This window comes from Rattus norvegicus, chromosome 6 (genome assembly GCF_021556685.1).
Source record: "Rattus norvegicus strain SHRSP/BbbUtx chromosome 6, alternate assembly SHRSP_T2T, whole genome shotgun sequence".
NCBI classification, from domain to species: Eukaryota; Metazoa; Chordata; class Mammalia; order Rodentia; family Muridae; genus Rattus; species Rattus norvegicus.
In genome coordinates this window covers 27,843,348-27,864,759 of record NC_141539.1, presented here as the reverse complement: position 1 = coordinate 27,864,759, position 21,412 = coordinate 27,843,348, and the positions used below count along the sequence as shown (strand labels likewise).

Here is a 21,412-nt window from a genome sequence, read left to right as displayed (position 1 = left end):
GAATACCTGAAATCCCACAGTGTGTATTAATAAATCCCAATCCAAATACCACTTTCTCAAACATGGAGCCCTGAGCAGGTTGAAACAGGAGTTTCCAGCACACCTGGACTGACACTATCAAACCGACAGTTGAGATCTTAGCAGCTAAGTAAAAGACAGGTGCGAGCTGATCTGGGAACACATCCACACATGAGTGGTAGGAAAAGGTCTGTAGGAACTGGGGCTTTGAACCTGAGTCTGGACAGATCAGTGAGAAGCAGTCAACAAAGTATATTGTGGCTGAATCCAAAGCATGCTGGTTTTATAGAACCTATAGGGTATTAGCCACATTATTAAATAGCCAAGGGGCTGAAGGTATAATTTAGCTGGTAGACTGCTGGCCTTGTATGCACGAGTCCCTGGATTTCCTCCCCCAAATAAGAAAAAGCTAAAAGTAGATGACCAAAAAAAAGACAGGAAGAAGATATTTGTGTCACAGAAAATTATCTTCAGTTAGCAGAAGTGGTCGTTTATGGAGCTCAGCCCCACACACTCCCACAAGTCAGCTTTTGCTAGTCAAATGGCTGGGGCAGAAGCTATGAGGCTCACGGTCTGAGTTATGTCCTCTCCGGCCTTCATGGACCAATCCCCTACCTCTGGTGTAAGGCTTGTTTCCTAACCAGAGAGCAAGCCTGGGCCAGCCATTCAGACTGCAATTCAATTGTTTCTCTTCTCTCTTAGGCTAACAGCGAGCAAATGTCTTCTTACCTTATGATCCCCTGTTAAGCAGTCAATTTCTACTTCAGAGCAAGCCACCCCATAACTGAAATAGTGGAAGGGATTTCCGGAGTTTGTCTCAAAGCTGTAGCCAAGGTTGGGTGTCCTGGAAGAGAAAAGAGAAAAGGGTTTATGTGTGGTAGATAAACCTACCCCTTCCCATATACGCTTTGCTCCATAAACCTGTAAGTCCTTAAAGGTCTTACTTTCCACTCTCCGCCATCCTCCTCCAAAGCCTACGCATTTCAAATACTCAGAAATTTCCCTGAAAATGAGATATTCCAGAGTGTTCTGCTTCTGTTTCATTTTTCCAAAGAGAACAGTGCAAGTATTCTAAACAACCTGGCAGCACTTAGCAGAAGCATGTTGCTTTCTGCACCGAAGTCATAACAGCAACAGATGTGCTAGGACTTGTGGAGGATGTGGGAATCACTCCCTAAAAGAGCGAGTGAGTGAGTGAGTGAGTGAGTGAGCGAGCGAGTGAGCGAGCAAGTGAGCCAGAATCCTAGGTCCTCAGCAATGCGGCTCAGAATGGGACGGACAGCACTGGACTGTTCTCACAAGCTCACCTCTCACCTTTCCTCAGGTGAAAAGTCACCAGAGCAGGGCTCATAGCAACCTGGGTGCAACCCCAAGCAGCCACTCTCCATCCCCTGGCCCCTTGGGAACTTCAACAAGTGATTTGAGAAAAAACGTTATTCAGGGATACAAATGCTGTGCCTGTGTTTCCTTTTCAGAGACTGAGTGCCCTGTACAACTGCCATAATGGATGAACCCTATAAACCTGTACTCACACTCCCCAGAGGTTAAAGGAGGTCATCCCTGTGAAATTATATATTGTACATACATTCACTATATAATGCATGTTTATGTGACTATATATAATACACACACACAGTATGATACTTAGAAATAATGTGAGCTGATATGATCAGAACTCACCCTCAAGCCAAACAAACACAGGCTGAGGGACAAGACTCAACCCCGGAGAAACTTCACTGTCTTTGAACTTTATTTAGGTGATTGTGGTGGTTTGAATAGGTTTATCCCCCATAGACTCATGTTCTTGAATGCCTGGGCATAGGGAGTGGCACTATTAGGAGGTGTGTGTGTGTGTGTGTGTGTGTGTGTGTGTGTGTGTGTGTGTGTAGTTCATGACAACCACATATTCATTTTAAAATATTTTAAAAACAAACTTGAAAAGCTTTAAGTTAGATTTCCCAGAAACATGGTGATGGCTAATTTTAATTGTCAGCTTGATACCATCTGGAATCACCTAGATGGAGTCTTGGTGAGGAACTTTTTAGATTGCTCTGGCCTGTGGACATATCTATGAGGGATTTTCTTGGTTTTGGTTAATTAGAGTTGAAAATCCATCATGAATGTGAACATCATGGTGTCATGGGTTGGGCTCTGGACCACATGTGAGGAAAGGAGGGGAGCTGAGTGTAGGCAAACATGCTTCTCTGCTCCTGACAGGATGTGCTGTGACCCAGTCACTCAAGCTCCTGCTACTGCAGCGACAGATCAGAACCTAGGATTATGAGCTAAACCCTTTCTCCCATACAGCATTCTTGTCAGGGCATTTTGTCATAGCAATGGGGCAGTAACTGCAATCGATTCTTTTTATAATTCCAGATTCGAATGGGAGGGGTTTCTAGCTAATTACCCAATGACACGATTTTAAGACTACGGAATGTGTGTGTTCCCTTCTACGCCTCGCTGCACTAATAAAGTTCCACCATTCCCTGTATGTTGTAAGAAGATCACAGACTCTAAATCTTCCTGTTCCCCTGAGGGAAAGTCAGTAGGAAGAAATCCAGTGTTCTGCACAAGGAAACACACAGGTTGCCCAAACACCTGTCATGGGGCATCTCAGTGCCTTATCCTGCAGAATGTGGGATAGCTGCTATTTTTCTGGCCACAGGCTAACCAGCATCAGAGCTGTCAGTACACGGGAATGGGCAGAGAGAGGATCATACTCACTTATAAAATCCAGTCGCGGACAAACTCACTGCGCTCGTATAGGCGTCCATCACCTGAGGAAGACAATGGCCATCAGGAAGGGACAACTGTGGTTTCTAAAGACCTGGCCCATTGCTAAGCTATCATTAGTCCCATATTTCAGATGAGAACTAAAGGCTTGGAGAAAACAGCTTTTGACCTAGGTTCTATACTAAGCATATGATATAATACATACATTGGTGACTGTGGGTTACTTCTCTGTGTTTCCTGCTTATAATGGGTCCTGCACTACACAGCTGATAGCACAGGGTTGAGTGAAAGAAAATTATTATCAAGGCTTTTATGAAAATATTCCAATTGCCTGACAAATCTATGCACACACCACCAGAATTAAATTAGAGTTGAGCAGTCTTCTTCATGCATGTGGTACTTAAGGACAGGAGTGTGGAAAGGGAAGTTGAGACCAGACAGGGTGTGGAAAAGGAGTAGACATGACACAGCTTGTTTTCTCTGAGTCCCATTTTGTTACTTCTCTCTCTCCTTGGTCCTTCCCGTGTGTGTGTGTGTGTGTGTGTGTGTGTGTGTGTGTGTGTGTGTGTGTGTGTGTGGTGTTGCACTGCTAGAAATTGAACCTAGGACCTTGCGTATGCCAGGTAACTGTTCTACATTGAGCTATATGCCCATCCCTTGACTTCTTGAGACAGTGTCTTTCTACATAGCTCAGGCTGGCCTCTGATTCATATCCCCTCTGCCTCTACCTACAGGCCTGCAATACCTCTGAGAAGTGTTTGCATGCCGACATCTAGTCTAGAAAGAATCCAGACAACTAGGGTCATTCTGACTGGGGTTTTCTGTTCTATCACTCCTAGCATCTAATGGGACATCTAAGTCTCTCAGGAATGACATTTCAGTTGCCCCGGACTGGAAAGTTGAGTAAGAGGAGGGACTGTCGGGAAGGCCCTCAGAGACATGGAGTTTTAAGAAAACATACCTCACGGGGCCTCCTGACATATGTGAGGATCCATACCTGAGTGAGCCAAGTCATCAAATGGAGGTGCTTAAGGCGGACAATCCATCCTTTAAGGCTTGGGGAGGCCAGAGCCCTGATCTCCACAAGCATGAGCTTGTTCCTGCCCTGTGACTCAGACAGAGCTCACCATCGACATGTAGGTGACTGAGTCATTGTCTCCTACATATGTTGGGTAGGGACAAAAGTCCTGCTGTAGCTGATGTACTTCTCCTTTTCAAAAAGCAGCTTGGACCAGCTTGGACTTACCCATGCCTCCCAGGGGCCGTTGGGTTTCTTCTTCTTGAAAGGTTCCAGCCTTTTCAGTATGGTCTGGCATGCTTCCTGGAGGAACCCCGCCAGACCCCAGACACATCAGTGATCTGCCCTCCGTACCATGACACCCAAGTTACCTGCACAGCTCAGTGACCCGCAGTGCTGCCTCCAAGCAATGCAGATGACGCTCACAGTGGGCCCTTGTCTAGAGAGCCCTTCTGACACTATAGAGAGGTAGCTTCTCCTAGCACGCTCCTTGTTTGAGGACAACCCTCATGTGAGAAAGAAGCAAGTAGCTGGGAGCCAGTTGATTCCATAGTCAATTATCAATTGTAATCCACTGTCTGTGGCCAGTTCCAGCCCTGGGTAGTATACCTTCCCAGAAGCCACTGCTTTCATTCCAATCTCCTGCACACTCTGGACCCAGCTTTCCGGGCTTTGATAAGACATGAGTAGGCCAGAGTTTCGCTATTAGCTGGCCATAAGAAGGAAGAGCATCCTCCTCGGTAGCAGAATGAAGTCATGACCGTAGCCAAAGACCCTATTACAGACCATCAAGGGAACCTCTTGAGACCCCCCCCCCAAACCCAGAGCCCATCTCTAGCTTCTCAGGCTCCTCGAGGCTCCTCACTTACATAAACAGCCTGTCCATTGAGGTCAGCACTGGCAGAGGCAGCTGTGGGAGAAGTGTTGGGGACGGTGTTAGTGCTTGTCTCACTTATATGAATCTTGGAGGTGGGGATTTTCAGAGCTCTGCTGGCCACCTGCAACAAAGGAGACATCGCTCTCTAGGAAAGAGGTTATCATGGAACTTGGCTGCCCCTCTTCCTCGGGGTGAAGTTCAGTTTTTACTGACAGAGGCAAAACAAAAAGTCAATCTTGTGAGCTCTATTCTGTTGATCCCGGAATGTTCTCACCCCTGGCTGAGTTTGAAGGGGAACCTCTTGTACAGTCTGGTTGGCTAAGACATCTATAATCCCATTTTAAGCAAATACTGGAATTTCTTTTTAAGTCTGGATAAAACTCTAGAGCCAAGCAGATGCTCTGACTGCGATCCGGCACCATGAGCCCAACTCCCCTGTGAGGTCTCACCGAGTTGGGAAGATGAGCTATTGTCACACATCAAATGAACTTGGAGCCCAGGATGTGTAATGGACACATCCTAGGAGCTTGTCTAGTCAATCCTTTAGCACAGATAAGAGGGGAGAAGACTTGCCCATGGCCATGAGTAAATGTGCTCTCAGGCCTGCTGCTTCTCCTGGTACATCACACTTTTCAGCGTCATCAGCATCTTTCTGGACACCAGATATCCTTGACATGGTCCTCAGGATTCTCACCTGAACCATCTTGGTGTGAAGGCCTTGGCCCATCTCAGTCCCTCCATGGGTCAACAGCACCGAACCATCAGTGTACACGTGAACCAGAGCGCCTCCCTAAGGAAGGAAAAGGTCAGCCCCAGCAGTTGGTAAGTCTCGACTCAGCTCTCGAGCTTTGAAAATGAAGATACGGAGCCCACCAAGAAGGAAACCATCACCCATGGTGTAGTGTTTTTAAAAAGACCCAGGCAACAATTTCACGATGTAAACCTCATTTTTTAATTAAGTAGCCCTTCAGGAGTTAGAGAAATGCTTTCATCTCTCTGTGTATCTTGTCTTGAGAAGGACATAGGTCATTTCTCTCTGTCCCTACGCTATTTCTGAAAAAGGAAAATGAAGAAACCGTGTGTCTGTGTATAGTCTTGTAATCACAAAGGGTGAGAACTAGAAGGTTGACCCCAGATCCTCATGTAACCACTCCTCCACACACTACACTAGTGGGTATATGCAAATTTCATTTTATTTCAGAAGCAGAGAGAGCCTCCTAGTCAAACCTGTTACCAGCAATGAGAGAATCCTTTTATCAAACAAAACAAAACAAAACAAAACAAAACAAAACAAAACAAAACAAACAAAACAAAACCAGTAATAGAATAGTGTCCCAGTCCAGAGGATATGGCCAAGTTACCTAAAGCAATTACCTGGTTCAGAAAAGGAAGTGTAAAGCTTATTCCAAACTTAGTTGGGATTATACACAGCCCTCTCTTTTTCCAACAATTCTCCCTGGAAAGAAAAAAAAATTCAAGGCCTCACTTTCTGGCCTAGAACTCACAGAGATTTGCCTGCCTTGGCCTCCCACGTGCTGGCATTAAAAGTGTGTGCTTCCAGGCCTGCCTGAAAAGAGCCTTCTTACAGAACACATACATGTGTATAGTTGGGTATATTTTCATTATCATCTTTGTAATAAGTCACAATAGGACATCCTTGGAGCCACTTACACAGTTACTTGAATCGTGCCCCAGTAGGGTAGAAAAAGCGAGACTGGTGGGAATCTTGGTCTCCAGTCTTCCACTGCAGGTAGCATAGACATCAAAGTACTATCAAATTTCCTCCCTAAGTGAAGTTTGCATTTAGACAGTATGTCCTAATGACCTTTGACTGTCCTTGTCCCAAGGAGAAAGATAACGATGCTTTCTCTATATTTTTGTCCAAAGAACTCTATGGAGAAGACAGAGTCAATACAGTCCTTCCCACTTTACAGATGAGTAAACCGAGGCTCACTTCAGAGAAACAGAATGACTGCCAAAGTCAAAGGCATTTGCTAATTTCAAAGGTAGTCACATAGTCGCGGTGTTCTTGGTCCCCAACCAACGCTCTCGATAAGGTGGTACTCTCAGAAGGCACACAAATGGATACAAGTGAACCTCAATTCATGTCTCTGTTACTGAGTGAAGGCTGGAAGTTCCTTGTTCCTGCCCTAAGATCATCTGCAAATATTAAAGAGAAAACGGTCGGGGCTGGGGATTTAGCTCAGTGGTAGAGCGCTTACCTAGGAAGCGCAAGGCCCTGGGTTCGGTCCCCAGCTCCGAAAAAAAGAACCAAAAAAAAAAAAAAAGAGAAAACGGTCAATAAGCCAGCAGGTTCGGGAGTCTCAGAAGTTGCCCATTGACCCATCAGCTTGTTACTTGGGAACAGCAGAAAGGCTGGACCACAGCAAAGCAACAGAGCGTCAGAACTGTAGACTCCCCGCCCAGGCTTACCTGTTGAATTTCTCCACTTCCCTCTTGCGAGCAAGATACTGAGAGCTGGCGATGCATTCATCCCAGCACCTGGGCAAGGTGAACCCCTCCAGCTTCTGGTTGAAGTGAGTCAGGTCCCCTTCTTTGTACATGTTTTTCCTCCGTACCTGTACAAGACAGAAACATTGGGTCTTGTCAGCTTCTGGTCCCTCTGCCGTGTCTGTTTATATGCCTGCCCCAGGAAGTGCCCCATGTATGAGTCACTCTTCCCCCAAAATGGGCTTACCCACTGTTAGCTAGAACAGCTCACCTCCTCTGCAGGCAGCCCACAGGTTATGGCGACCTCGCTCATCCAGTATTCTGCGATTAGCATCCCCTGAGGACCCCCAAAACCTCTGAAGGCTGTGTTGGAGGGCAGATTAGTCTTGCAAATCCTCCCAGTGCCTCGAATGTTGGGGATCTTATAGGCGTTATCCATGTGGAACAAAGCTCGTTCCATTATCTGAAGCAGGAGAAACCAAAAGGCATAACACAAGCAAATCCATTGACTCCGTTCGAACACAGCTCAGGAAGTGCACCCAGGCCTGTCTTCCCTAGGCCAGCCTCCAACAGCTCTACTTCAGGCCCCTGTTACTTCTCTCCTAGAACAACTTACTCTCCTACCGAGGTCCCCAACCCAGCCTCTCACCTGGGAATCCTCCCAGGACCTCCAGTTGGAACTGACTGTTGGCCTCTTTAAAAAACAAGTTAATTTTTTTTTCATTTTGGTCCACTGAAAATTTGTCTTCTTTAAAAACAATTTTTGTGTGTCTGTATGTAAAACAGCATTTTTTTTTAAATGAAATGACCAAGAATTTGAGAGAGTGCAAGAGGTTTAAATGGGAGGGATTGGAGGGAAGAAAGGGAAATGATTTAACTATATTTTAATATATGTGTGTGTGTGTGTGTGTGTGTGTGTGTGTGTGTGTGTAGTTGTATTTGCTGTGTTCTCACCTTTAGTTGACTCTGAATAAAACTCTGCATTGTAAATTTACTCATTTCCGGCTATACTTTGAAAGCATTTTACTGGTATGCTCTTGTTCCCCAACAGAGGAAAATTACACAGCTTCTCAGGTCTGCAAAGAACTGTGTTTTACCTTCCTAAAGACTCTAAAACCCAGTCTCCAGCCTTCTACATTTCACAGTGAGTCTATCTTCTGTATTGTGCTTATTGTACATTATCTTTCTAAATCTTAAAATTGATGACCATTAATTTAGGTGTGTGTGTGTGTGTGTGTGTGTGTGTGTGTGTGTGTGTGTGTACAGTTTATGTTGTTTCTTGATAGCCTCTGCCACTGTTTGTTTCCATTCTTTTTTCTTTTTCTGAGATGTCAATTATTTGGACGTCCTGGGCTAGTCCTCAATTTTTCTTGTATTTTGTTTTCTACCTGTGCAGTATTTTCTCTCCGGGGGAGAGCCATTGAGTTCCTTTCAACTTCTCTTATAGTTTGAACTTACAAGAGCTCATTTCATTCCTGGACTTGTCTAGTGTTAACTGCATGCTGTGTTCTCTCTCTCTCTCTCTCTCTCTCTCTCTCTCTCTCTCTCTCTCTCTCTCTCTCTCTCTCTGCCCAATCCCCCTCCTGAATGGTGTTGAATGAATGGTGTGAAGCCCAATCCTCCTAAAAAGACAGACACTACCCTTCATTGCTTGTATTTGTTTCTTTCATTCTGGTTTGAATTTCCTTCTCCAAGTGTAGTTTCACTTTCCTATAAGTAAATTGCTTTCTCTGTCCCTCTGTCTCAAGTCCATTTTTGCTTGCCTTCATAATTCTACTAACTCCTCCCCTTCCTCCCTTTCTCCCCCTTCCCTCCCTTCCTCCTCCCTCCCTTCCTCCTGCCTCTCTTCTTTCCTTCTTTCTTTCTTTCTTTCTTTCTTTCTTTCTTTCTTTCCTCTCTTTCTCTGTTTCTCTCACCCATTGTGTTTATAGTCTCTTTGCATTGCCACCCAGGGCATGTACAAACCGTATTTATGGGATTGAATTACAAGGTTTTACGATCTTTGGGGATAACTAGCGCATGCTTGTCAACCTGATTTACTCTAAAACACCAAAACATGTTACACATGGTGAGAACACTAGAAATGCGTCCTGGTTCGGACAGCTGTAATAGGTCTGAGTGTAAGGTTTTCTAACGGAACTAATTAGCTTCTAGCACAGAGGGGGACCCAGAAGGTCTACTGGGGAGCCCGCTTTTCCTGAAATGTTACTTTAAAAAAGAAACTTAAACATATATAACCAGTCTGGTCATAAAATTAGGATAATAGCCTTGTAAAAGTACTACCACCGAGGTCAATTTGATAACTCTCACAATTGGTTTTAGTTCACCCACTGTCTCTACTTCCTTACTTTTTTTCCTATTTCTTTTTAAAGTGTGCTTATTGGTTTACTCGAGTGGGTGTGTCACGGCACACGTGTATAGGTCAAAGGACGACTGGCAAGAATCACTTCCCTCATCAAGGAGATGACAGAATCAAACTCAGTCCACCAGGCTCGGTGCCAAGCACCTCTGCCCGCTGAACGCCATTGTTCTGGCCTTACTGGTTATTTTATTTTAACACTTAATTATTCCAAGCTCATCTGCCAACGCTGGGGCAAAGTGAGCAACACACAGAGGTGCTGGGCTTGTCCTTGCCATTTAGGACCACAGAGCCTCAGCAGAGCTAAATTCAGAAATATTCGAGAAGCATGTTTGACATTACTCAAGGTTTTATCCTAACAGACAGACACTCAGCATTAATATACAGTATGAGGACCTAGTCCAGCCCAACCAGTATCATTAAGATGATAAATAGATGATAGATAGATAGATAGATAGAATTAGATAAGTAGATAGGTAGATAATAGATTGATAGATATATCAATGATACATTATAGATAAATGGTAGAAGATAGATAGATAGATAGATAGATAGATAGATAGATAGATAGACAGATAGAAATTGATAAGTAGATAGGTAGATAATAGATTGATAGATGATAGATAGATAGATAGATAGATAGATAGATAGATAGATAGATAGATAGATAGATAGATGATAGACAGACGGGGTGGGTGGATGGATAGATAGATAGATAGATAGATAGATAGATAGATAGATAGATAGATAGATAGATGATAGACAGACGGGGTGGGTGGATGGATAGATAGATAGATAGATAGATAGATAGATAGATAGATAGATAGATAGATAGATAGATAGATAGATGATAGACAGGCGGGGTGGGTGGATGGATAGATAGATAGATAGATAGATAGATAGATAGATAGATAGAGAGATAGATAGAGAGATAGATAGATATGTTCTAAGTCAACAGTGATACAAAATATTCTAAAAGGGAAAGGGAAGTGGCAGAAACACTACAGTCCCCAGGAAGCAAAAAATGGTGTGGTAAGGAGTTCTAGGATTTAGAGGTTTAGGGTATTCTTTTATGCTTCTAGACCTCTAACCTTTACGAAGATCCAGCAATCTAAAAATTTCAATGATTATAGAGACTAAAAAGACTCAGCTACCCCCTTAAATCCTGTTCTTTCTATCCAAAAGGTCAATAAAAGGTAGCCTAGCAAATGTCTTAGACATTAATTACTATATTCCAACCAAATGCCCACAACACACACACACTCACAGACACACACACACACACACACACACACACACACACACACACAAGCTTTGACCCCAATTCTATACCTACATCTGCAAAATCTCATCAGAAACCTATGCTTTCATATTATTGAGGCCACAAAGGGTGCCCCAACACTCTTGTTGGGGTAGTATCAGAAAAAATTAGGTATGGATCTAAGACTCACCACTGGCTACCTGTAGCCATTTTAAAAACCCTACCCACACCCTATATAAAGCCACTGCCAAGTACATAAGAGCCTGTACTTACACACTCACTTAGCAGGAAAGACTACTTACTTCCTTTCCTTCTGGATGGTGTCAAGGGTCTAATAAAGCACAAAGGCCTTCACCATAGCCCTGCTGTCCAGACATTAGCAGGCTTGGAGTCACAGCTGCTGTATGTTCATAATTACAATATCCTATGTTTCCTTGAGCTGTGACACAGAATACATAGCTTTCTCTCTTGCTCTTAAAATACAGAGGTAATAGCTGGATTTCCCCAAGAGGAGTCCAAGTTCCAAGCAATTGCAAAGCAGAGTAAACTTACAGAAATAAGAAATGAACCAATCATTAGATTTCTGAAAGCTAAAGACAGAGTAGTTATAGAATAAGCCCCTTGGCATTCGAGGAAAATTAATTCAAATCGTAAAAGTGTTCCACCTGGCAGTGGTGGCACACGCCTTAATCTTAGCACTGGGGAGGCAGATCTCTGTGAGCAGGGGGATCTTAGTGAGTTTGAGGCCAGTCTGGTCTACAGAGTGAGTTCCAGGACAGGCAGAACTACACAGAGAAACCCTGTCTTGAGAAAGGAAAAAAAAAAAAAACAGCAACAAAGAAAGAAAACCATCCACCGTCAGAGTGTAAATCAGTGGAGCAGGTGCTGAATGGAAATTCAGCCCCTAAGGCCAGGCCTTGTGAAAACATCCTCCAAGACTCAGGAAGGATGACTGGAGAGAAGCCTCGGCAGTTAAGAGCCTTTGTGGCTCTCACAGAGACCCAGATCCAGCTTCCAGCATCATGAGGTGGCTCACAGCCATCCATAGTCCAAAGTGTAAGGGATCTAATGCCTCTTCTAACATTGGAGGGCACCAAGCATGCCCATGACGCAGAAATATTCATGCAGGCAAAACACTGATATATACATACATACGTGTGTGTGTGTGTGTGTGTGTGTGTGTGTGTGTGTGTTCTCCAAAAAAAGTACTTAAAAAGGAAAAAGAATAAGGAAGAAACCAGAACAGCAGCAGCCACAGCTGTCTCAGATGAAGGAAACTTAGAAAATTGGTCCCCTGACAGCATAGAGTAAGAGTGTGGCCTTGGGAAACTCTCCAAATGAAAAGAAGGTGAGAAAAAAATAAATTTAAAATGTTAAAAGGAAAAAGAATACTATAAAAAGGTGAGTTAAAACTGGGTCCTTTGGAACTCCCAAGATTATTTCTGACATTCTTAATGGATTTTCCATCATATGCAAAGTAAATAGTCAAACTAAAAATAACACAAATAGGGGGTGGGGGGGATAAGGTTTCTACATTTACCCCAAAAGACAAACCAGACAGCTCAGCTAGATGAACTAAGTTGTGTATATGAAATATAAAAACAGTATTGCTAAATCAAGATGGAATTCTCCAAAACATTCAAGTAACCCAGAGAAAGACAAAATAAATGAATAAATAAATAAATAAACAAGGGCAGAATACTAAAACCTAGACAAGAAAACAAACAAAAATAAAGAAGCAGACATGTGCCCTCCTATCTCAAAATAGTATAAACACAAATGAAATCACAGTGGCTGGAGAGATGGCTTAGGGGTTAAGAGTGCTTACTGCTCTTGCAGAGGACCAGGGTTCAGTTCCTAGTACCTACATGGCAGCTCACAACCAGCTCCAGGGGACCTGCAACCCTCTTCTTGTTTCATAGACTTCTACATGCATGAAGTCATGCAAGGACACATATACACAGAATAATAATAAATCAATACAAAAAAGATAGAGATTAGCAGAGTACATTTAAAAATAGTACCTAACTACATGTCCTTGAAATTTATTTGATAATAATAGCATAGATGGGTTGAAAGCAAAAGTATAGAAAATATAGCATGTAAATATTAATCAAATGAACAAAAAATGATTTTTAGTAACATTAGATAAAAGAGACTTGTGAACAAAACATTATAAAAGAGAAATTATATAATGATAAAGTGTCAGTTTCCCCCAAAGACCTAGTGTACTCATAGGTTTAGTATCAAACAGCAGAGAGGAAAAGCACATGTAATAATAATTACCAAAGCTCAAAGAAGAACAAGAGACAGAACAGGAAACACACACTTAGAGTCAGAGGTTCCCAGGCCCCTTTCCCAAGATCAACAGATGCTCGACTGAAAATCAGGAAGGAGGTGGAAGAACTCAGCACAAGCCAAAAGCAGCTACCAGACACCTACATAGGAACTGCCTTAAGTGGCCTCAGATCAATAAAGTTAAAGATCATCGTGAGAGAAGTGGCTTATCCTGGATCATTGGGGTGGACCTGAAAGGACGGGATGGAGAAGAATGGACACAGGGCCAGGAGGGTGGTATAGTGCAGATGTAGAAGGTGGAGAGATAGAACAAGGCAAGGACAAGACAAGGACCCACCCACTGAAAAACGCAAGCGACGGATTCTCCCCCAGATCTCCCAGGATGGTGGTCCACCCAACACTTTTGACTTTACACCTGTGGCCCCTAGAACTGTGAAAAGATAAATGTCTACTATGCATATTTTTAAACAAGACTGGATTTCATCAGAGGATGCCTCTGTGCTGGAACGGAACGCACTGCAACCTGACTCGATCTGTAACTCATGGAGTGTGCATTACTTTTGTGAAGAGTAGCTCCAGGTCATGCTGCTGCAGCCATCCCTTACAGGTAGGTAGCTAAGTGACCAAACCACGTTCAAGGGAAGCAAATGCAAAGCTGTAACAGAGTTGCCATTTCTATACGTCACTTCCGTTTTCTGTGCCCACAAATACCACCTGCCCAGGTCTCTGAGCCTCTGTTTGGAGCTGACTGATTCGTGAAGTGTTCTTTGATCATTTAAACTCTCTGAATTTAATCTGTTCAAGGCTTTGTTTTATAAACAAACTAATATCGTATCCATTTGTCATGCATGCACGTATGAGTTCTCCCTCTCTCTCTCTCTCTCTCTCTCTCACACACACACACACACACACACACACACACACACACACACACACACACACTCCTGAAGGTGTTGTATTTATAGCAGGGCTAGCATGGCAAAATATCTCGAACAGAAAGGATGGGTTTCTAATCATAGATATAACATGAGCATTCTCCAAGGATGGGAATCTGAAAGTGGGGAGCATTAGTTAGGTCGTTATACAGCAATAATAGGCAGGGAAGCCCACAGACTGTGCAGCAGACCCTTGGCCTTCCAGTCACTCCCAGGGGCAGCCAGACCCTACTTACACTCCGAGAGAGATCCTCAGTGTTACCACCATTGCTGAAGTGAGCCACCTCGAGAGCCACTACAGTCCCAGTCTTCATGAAGCCAACCTGATGAAAGGAGAACCATTCTCAGTAACACCCATGTATGTCTGTCTGCCTGTCCTGACCCATTCCACTACCCAAGGAGACAGAAAAAGATCAAGAACCTTGTATTTAGCCAGGAAGGGATGTCTGCCACCAGTTATCAGCATGTCCTCATCTCGGTCCAACATGCAACGTACGGGCCGGCCAGTCCTGCGGCAGTAGGGGACCAAGAGGGTTAGAGACCTGTGAGCCTCCTGCAGCCTAAGCCCCATGTGTCTCGGATGCTAAACAGCATGGGGGATTCCTTTCCATCTAGGCAATGAACTTTGCAATGGTGGTGCTGTGCTGAAGAACCCAGGGAATGCCATGCTGTGAGTCCTCCCCCTACTCCTAGGGCGATTACAGCCAGTTAGGGGAAATAAGACTTGAATGCAATGTTCAAAGAAGCTAGTAAGGGTATCCTTGTCCTTCTGTCCAAGGGTTTGAAACACAGAAAACAGAGAAATCAACACAGGGACAATTACTTTCAACAAGGGGAGAATCCAGGAGGCCGTCCTGACCCAGCTGGCATGGCTCTATTTCTCAGATACTCTAACCGTGGTGGGAGAAGGGGACCTAGAAACTCACTTGTGTGCAGCCAAGGCCACTGCTGTGGACACCACAGTGCTCCGGGTCTCCTTCCCTCCAAAGCCTCCACCCATCCTCTTCACTCGGACTACGATTCTGTTGTCCGGAACGCCCAACATTTTTGCAACAAAGCTCTACACAGAAGAAGAAAAAAAACTCTCGAATCATCACACCCTCTGGACTCTTTCAACCTGTCCTCAGGTGCCTGGGCCTATGCACGACTAAAAGTTCTGAAATTTCTGAAGTGAAAAATCTCCCTCATCTCCCAGTGCTGGCTGGTGCTAGGTTCCAGCACTCACTGTTCACCACCGAGTGAATTCAGGCAACTCAGATATTTCTTTTTAGCCAGAAGGGCAAGATAACAGTATACATTCAGAGTTTTAAGAGAAAAATCATCTCATTTGCCAAGGGCGTTCAGGTCAGAAGGTTAAGAGTACATACCAAAAATCCTGGCAGTCAATATCATGTTCGAGGTAGTACATGCACATGTAATTTCATCTTGATACTACGTGTACAACATCTTGCACAGATGGCTGTACCTGCTAAGTTAGTGTGATCCCTATGGTTATTACTTAGGCCCATACTTGATTTTGGAAGATGAGATATTTGGGTGGGACATGCCTTGATGTGTGTTGGCCACATAGCATCAGAATTGTAAACGTGAGGATTTACTAGGTTCTATTGCAAATACTGAAATGCATCTGGTTGATAAACTGACACAAGCAAGATCTATCTTATTCATGAGAAAATGGAAACAGAAACAGTTAAAGGGCAAGCCAATGCCCCCTTGGGGATGACAGGATCTGTCTCCAAGACTCATGTCCCTTTTAGGATCTATACCTAGTATCTACCTCTTTCCGTTTCCTACCCTGCCTGACCTAGTCCACTAGGAGCTCTCTTGTCACTGCCACCACTGCCTTGAGCTGACCTGGGTTTTCATGGTGTTCTGTGTGCTCACGAACAGCTCCATCTCGCCTGCCTCGCCTTTTGGCACGGCAATGGTGCAGTTGGTCTCCAGGTAGAAGTGCTCCTGGCCACCGATATACAACTCTCCTGAGGAAGGAACGAGAGATCCCTGATGAGCCCAGATCTGTACAGGGATATGCCCGCTGTGGTGGCTCGTCTTGGTTGTCAACTGGGAACATCAAAACATCTGGGAACTTCAACTAGAGAGTTGTCTCCATCAGACTGTCTTGTAGGCATGACTGTGGGATACTTCCTTCATTGATAACTGATAGAAGAGGGTCTACCCACACTGGGGGGTAGTGCCATTCCTGGGTAGGTGGGCCTGGATTGTATAAAGAAGGTAGCTGAGCAAACTAAAGAGAGCATGACAGCTAGCAGCCTTCCTCCATGTTCACTTCCTGCCATCAGGGTCTTATCTTGGCTTCCCTTAAGAATGGACTGGAACCTGTAATCCAAATAAACCCCTTTCTCCCAAAATGCTACTGAGCAGTGTTTTACCCCAGCAACTGAGAAGCAAACTGGAACACTTGTTAAAGGAAAGGTATGGAAAGCCAAGGAAGCACCTGCTCACGGTCGCCTCTGGTGACCAACTGGGATGAGACAGGGTCTTAAAGTCCTAACACTCTGTGACCTATGTCTGTCTGTCCAATCCTCCTCCCATTAAGGAAGCCAGAATAGCATCAAATACAGTCTTCTCACTGAGGCCACTGGGCATCTGGGATTTCATTGTAAAGTTTTGGAAAAGGTAAAAGAAAAGAAATTGTCGAACATGATTGGAACATGATTGGAATTCCTCGTCTTTTGGAATGGAATCAACCAGTTCTAGAGAGCTAGTTAGCCGGCTAGTGACTTAGCACGGCCTAAGGATCAAAGGATAAAGGTATCCTGAGGGACTGAAGGGTAGCCTTGGCCTGGGCTGGAAACTGTGGACCTAATTCATAGAGTTAGAGTTCAGGGAGGATGGAGAGGGGCAGAATCTCAGAGGGTAGGTAAGAACATCTTTCAGCATCTGGTGAGAGTGGGGAATTTGTCCCACAGCTGGACACATCTGTAGCCACAATTCTCCCTACACAGCCTTCCAAAGACATAATGTAGGATTACTTGGGTATATCCAGCCCAGAGATTGAAGAATGAAGATTTAAATGGGAGAGGTTCCATCCCTGCTAACTGCTTACAGTTACATACCAAACACCAGAGGTTTCTTACATTAGAAGATGCTGTCAACTCAATTCCCTTCTCTAGGGTTCCCTCCATGTGTATCTCTAGAATTTAATTCACAAATCAATGCCCCCATCCCTTCTGCTGCATGGTGCCACCATACCTGAGACAACATTGTCAGCTTCTGAAAAGCCTTTCTTGAGATCTCCTTTCTCAATTTTTATCTCAGAGCCATAAAAGGAGTTGTTGTTTATAGCATCCTGAGGGTCAGAAAAGAAGCTTCAGTAGCATGGCTTTCCAGGGAGGAAGATGATTCTGACCAGGAAGAGAGGACCTTTCTGAATTACTGCCCCTCCCCCCTCACAGATGTGCCGCTAGGAGTTCTTTCATTCCCCAAAGCATGCTCTACTGGAGCTCAGGGAATCATGTTCTATCCATCTCCTCCGTGGGAGAGGGACAGCTTTAAGACTTCTGGAAAAGCAGAGAATCCCAAAGGGAATCAACTGCCGCTGAAATGTGGGGCCTGAAATGCTCAGCTTGGTCATTAGTGGACTTAACCTAGGATAAAATGTAAGCCTTCCCGGAGTCTTTACTTTAGGGCTGGAAGGAATTCTAAAATCTACTTGCGGATGATCCTTATCTTATGGTAGGGTTACAACCCAGTAAATCTATCATACTGAAAATATCATATGTTAATGATTCAATGTACCAAACATACAGAATGAATGACATAGCTTCAACTAACTGACCTTAAACAAACTCAGAAAAACCTATATTAGCCTACAGTTGGACAACACTATCTAGCAGAAGCCCTGTTTTCAATTGTAATCTTGGATATAATATAGGATTTGAGTACTGTATTTGAAGTAAGAATCTGGGTGTTTGCAGACTATGCCTGTATGCCTTTGTTAATATGAGGAATCGAAGTCATGTAAACAGAACCAAGGGAAGCTGGTGTCAACCTTAGTCAAATCTCTATGTGCTATTCAGGTTGAAGGCTCTTCCCAGAGGATCCTCCAAAGGAACCACTGGGTACAGAAGCTCACTCTACAGGAGTAGACCACTTCTCAGTTACCTGGATTGTGATAATGGCCGGAAGATCTTCATAGGTGATTTTCACCCCTCTCGCAGCTCTCTGTGCGTGTTCTGGGGTGTCAGCGACCACAGCACCAATGATGTGCCCAACACAAGTAACCTAGGAGCAGAGACAAGCTGTTAAAGATCATGAAGTTCATCAGGAAGCAAAGCTTTATGGGTATTCTGAAAAGCCAAGGGCTGGCCCCACCCTTTGGTCAATGCACATTTTAGGGATGCTCTCAGGCCTTTCTATCTCCTGACCTTACTACCTGAGGCCATGAGCCTCCTCATAAGAACTTAGAATCAATGTGACAGGAAGAGGACATAGAGATCACTGGCACCAGAATAGAAAATTTTGAGCTCGATGCCCAATTCTTGTATTTTCAATCTGGTAGCTTATTGCGAAGTTGCACAGGATAGAATATGGACAGTGGTTCTTCTTGTCTTCCATGAGCCAAACAGGAAGCATGGCCTTGTTTCTCATCTTCAGTCTTCCCACCAGACCACTTTCCATCTCAAAGACACATTCATGTCTCATAACTTCATCTAGATCAGTAGTTCTCAACCTATGGGTGGCGATCCCTTTGGGGGGTCACATATCAGATATCCTGAATATCAGATATTTATACTCTGATTCATAACAGTAGTAAAATTATAGTTATGAAGCAGAAATGAAATAAGTTCATAGCTGGAGTCACCACAACCTGTAAAACCGTATTAATGGGTCACAGCCTTAGGATGATTGAGAAGCCCTGCTCTAGATGCTCCAATGTTACACATCACAAAAAAATGCTGGTTTAGACATGATGACACCTGTTCTCTAATTTCTAGTGATTGTTGCTTCCTTTTGTTAAGCCACTCCCTTAAAACTGTGTTTGTGTGTGTGCGCTGTGTGCATGCGCATGTGCATGCATGTGCATATGCGCATGCATGTTGCGTTACATGTGTTTGTAGATGTTCATGTGTATATCTATGCACATGCCTGTGAAGGTCAGCATCTTTCACTGAATCTGGAGTTCAGTGATTGGCTAAACTGACTGACCAATGAGCTTTAGGAATCTGCCTTCTAGACTATACATGTGTATGCCATAACAGCTCATAGTTTGCATTGGTTCTGGGGATATAAACTCAGGTCTTCATGTTTGGGCAATAGCACATAAAACACTGAGCCATCTTCTATAGAAGTCAAAATGTATCTTCCTTGGGGATAATTTTAATTATATGCTTACCACAAAATACATGGAAAAAAAACAATTATACCACTTATCATATTAAAATGCAAGGTTTCCAACAGCACCAACCAATGCTCAGCATGCAAGCCTGTGGGAGTTGTCTCTGAAGGGTCAGTAAGTATTGGTGCGACTGCTCCTACAGTGCTGGCTGCTTGTAACCAATTGATTCTTCATAAATAAGATACTAGTGACGCTCTTGGGATTCTAGACATTGATAAACTAATTTGCTCTTCTACCAGACACTATAAATTTCCTCCACCAATGCTGTAGGAGTCCTTGTGTTTGCAGGGTTTTGTTCTTTGCTTCACCCCTCACATTAATATTTTAAAAATGCTATTAGCCTTCAGGAACACCTACTCGAATCTAATTTGCAACCTTTAGTCAGTATTGGAATTATAAAATGACCATCTGGGAACTGTGAAGAATTTGTAGCAACCATCTTCGGGGCTCGGAGGCTCAGTTATTCCAGGTTTTCATACAGTTGAAATCAATAAATAAACTGTCATAGAAGTAGGCTGTCTCACCTAGTGGTGGGCTTATGATCCCATTTCTAGTTAGTTCATTTAATGTATTCTTTCTTTCAGTAAAGGTGCTTAATGCTATACCTTATAATCCTGGTTGTTAACTCACATACAGTCACCAACCTTGTTCTCCTGCCATTTTGGCAAGGAGTCTCCTATTATGCAAAAACAGCAGTCATCAATTAAACAACCAAAGAACATATTCTGTCCCTTGTGGATTATCCCAAATACTGGCCAAATTACATGACGGCAGCATACATGCAGGATTAGGAATTTGGAACAATCAGCACAAACTGAGAGAGAGAAATTTATTCCAGTTATTTCTGAGGACACCTCCAACATACCTCATCCTTCGCAAAGACAGTTTCATCGTTGAAAAGGCCGGTTGCGTTACTATTAGGGACATCCTCTGCGGTGAGGAAGCAAACAAACCCTGGCACCTTCTTGGCTTCTGAAGTGTCGATGGACCTGGAGAATGAGCAGAGTGCAGGGCCAGGTCAGCAAGACGAGGTAGGAGTTACTTCACCTGGCTTGGATAGCCTGTCTCATGAATGATCTTCCCTCCACCAACATTTTTTCTCATCTCTGTCCTCTACAGAGTTAGATCCTAGCTCATTTCTATTCTGTTCTGAAAATGGTGATTGAATACCTTCCATGGAAGGGCCATTGTGCTAACTGCTGCTGGGGTTACAGGATGGATAAGATGGCCCTTGTCTCCACAGATCAGATGTCAGCTCCTGTCTGGACTTCAAGTGCAGGGAGCCATATCTAAGAGAGCAGCAACCCTGGGGAGCTCTGGTTAGAATTTATCTCACTGGAACCAGCACTTCAAGGCCTTTGCTATGCCATGGATATAGTGGCCCTGAACATCTGCTCACAGACCATTTTCTCTTAATAGTGCTAGGACAATGTAGCAGAGCATCCTAGACACAGTGAAGCAATCTGGACCTAAGGAGGAGGATGCTGGAGTTGACCAAGTCTACTTGATCAGAGCAGAGGCAGCTCAGGGAAAGTTCTAGAAAAGTGCCTTGAAAGATTCATTTTCTAAACAGTTAATCCTGACTTTTAAAAAGAGAGAGAGAGAGTAATTACCATTATCCCAATATTCCAGGACAGAAAATGAAAGTTTGAGAGAGTTAAGTACCTTGTCCAAAGTCACCCAGCCAGTTAGCAACATATCTGGGATCAGAGCCAAGGAAGGTGATGAGGTCCCCAGTCAGTGAAGCTTCTGCCCTTCCAACCCACCCATTCTCACACTGATAGGGTAGAGGCTGCTGGAGCACAGACAATATGTCATGGCACTGTTAACATGGGCTCAAGGCAAGGGACAAGCCAAAGGATTCACCTGTAATCCTAGCTGGCAATCATGACAACTGAAACTAACTCCCAAACTGCCTGCCCTCTTACTCTCTTGCTCTCTTGTTCTCCCAAGAGAACTTCAGGCGCCATGCCAGAACCCTTCCTGTTGCTCTCTGATGGGTCTGAGAGGACTTCCGGTCTCTATTCTAGGATGGGAGCCTCTCTCTGGGGGGCCTCGTTCTCTTGGAATCTCCAGCTCCCACAAAACTTGCTTCTCATTGAC

At 44.0% G+C, this 21,412-nt stretch overlaps 1 protein-coding gene across 2 annotated transcripts in view; it reads right to left on the bottom strand.

The window, feature by feature from the left end:
- Nucleotides 1-21,412, bottom strand: part of Xdh (xanthine dehydrogenase) — a 62,106-nt gene that overhangs the window by 4,194 nt on the left and 36,500 nt on the right. For both annotated transcript variants that reach the window (NM_017154.2, XM_087554173.1), the window contains 15 exon segments: nucleotides 748-862; nucleotides 2,743-2,795; nucleotides 3,998-4,072; nucleotides 4,639-4,767; nucleotides 5,341-5,436; nucleotides 6,021-6,102; nucleotides 7,080-7,225; nucleotides 7,369-7,560; nucleotides 14,187-14,273; nucleotides 14,372-14,459; nucleotides 14,877-15,010; nucleotides 15,805-15,929; nucleotides 17,164-17,260; nucleotides 18,076-18,195; nucleotides 20,175-20,298. In NM_017154.2, coding sequence (NP_058850.2) covers nucleotides 748-862; nucleotides 2,743-2,795; nucleotides 3,998-4,072; nucleotides 4,639-4,767; nucleotides 5,341-5,436; nucleotides 6,021-6,102; nucleotides 7,080-7,225; nucleotides 7,369-7,560; nucleotides 14,187-14,273; nucleotides 14,372-14,459; nucleotides 14,877-15,010; nucleotides 15,805-15,929; nucleotides 17,164-17,260; nucleotides 18,076-18,195; nucleotides 20,175-20,298 — 1,663 coding nt within the window.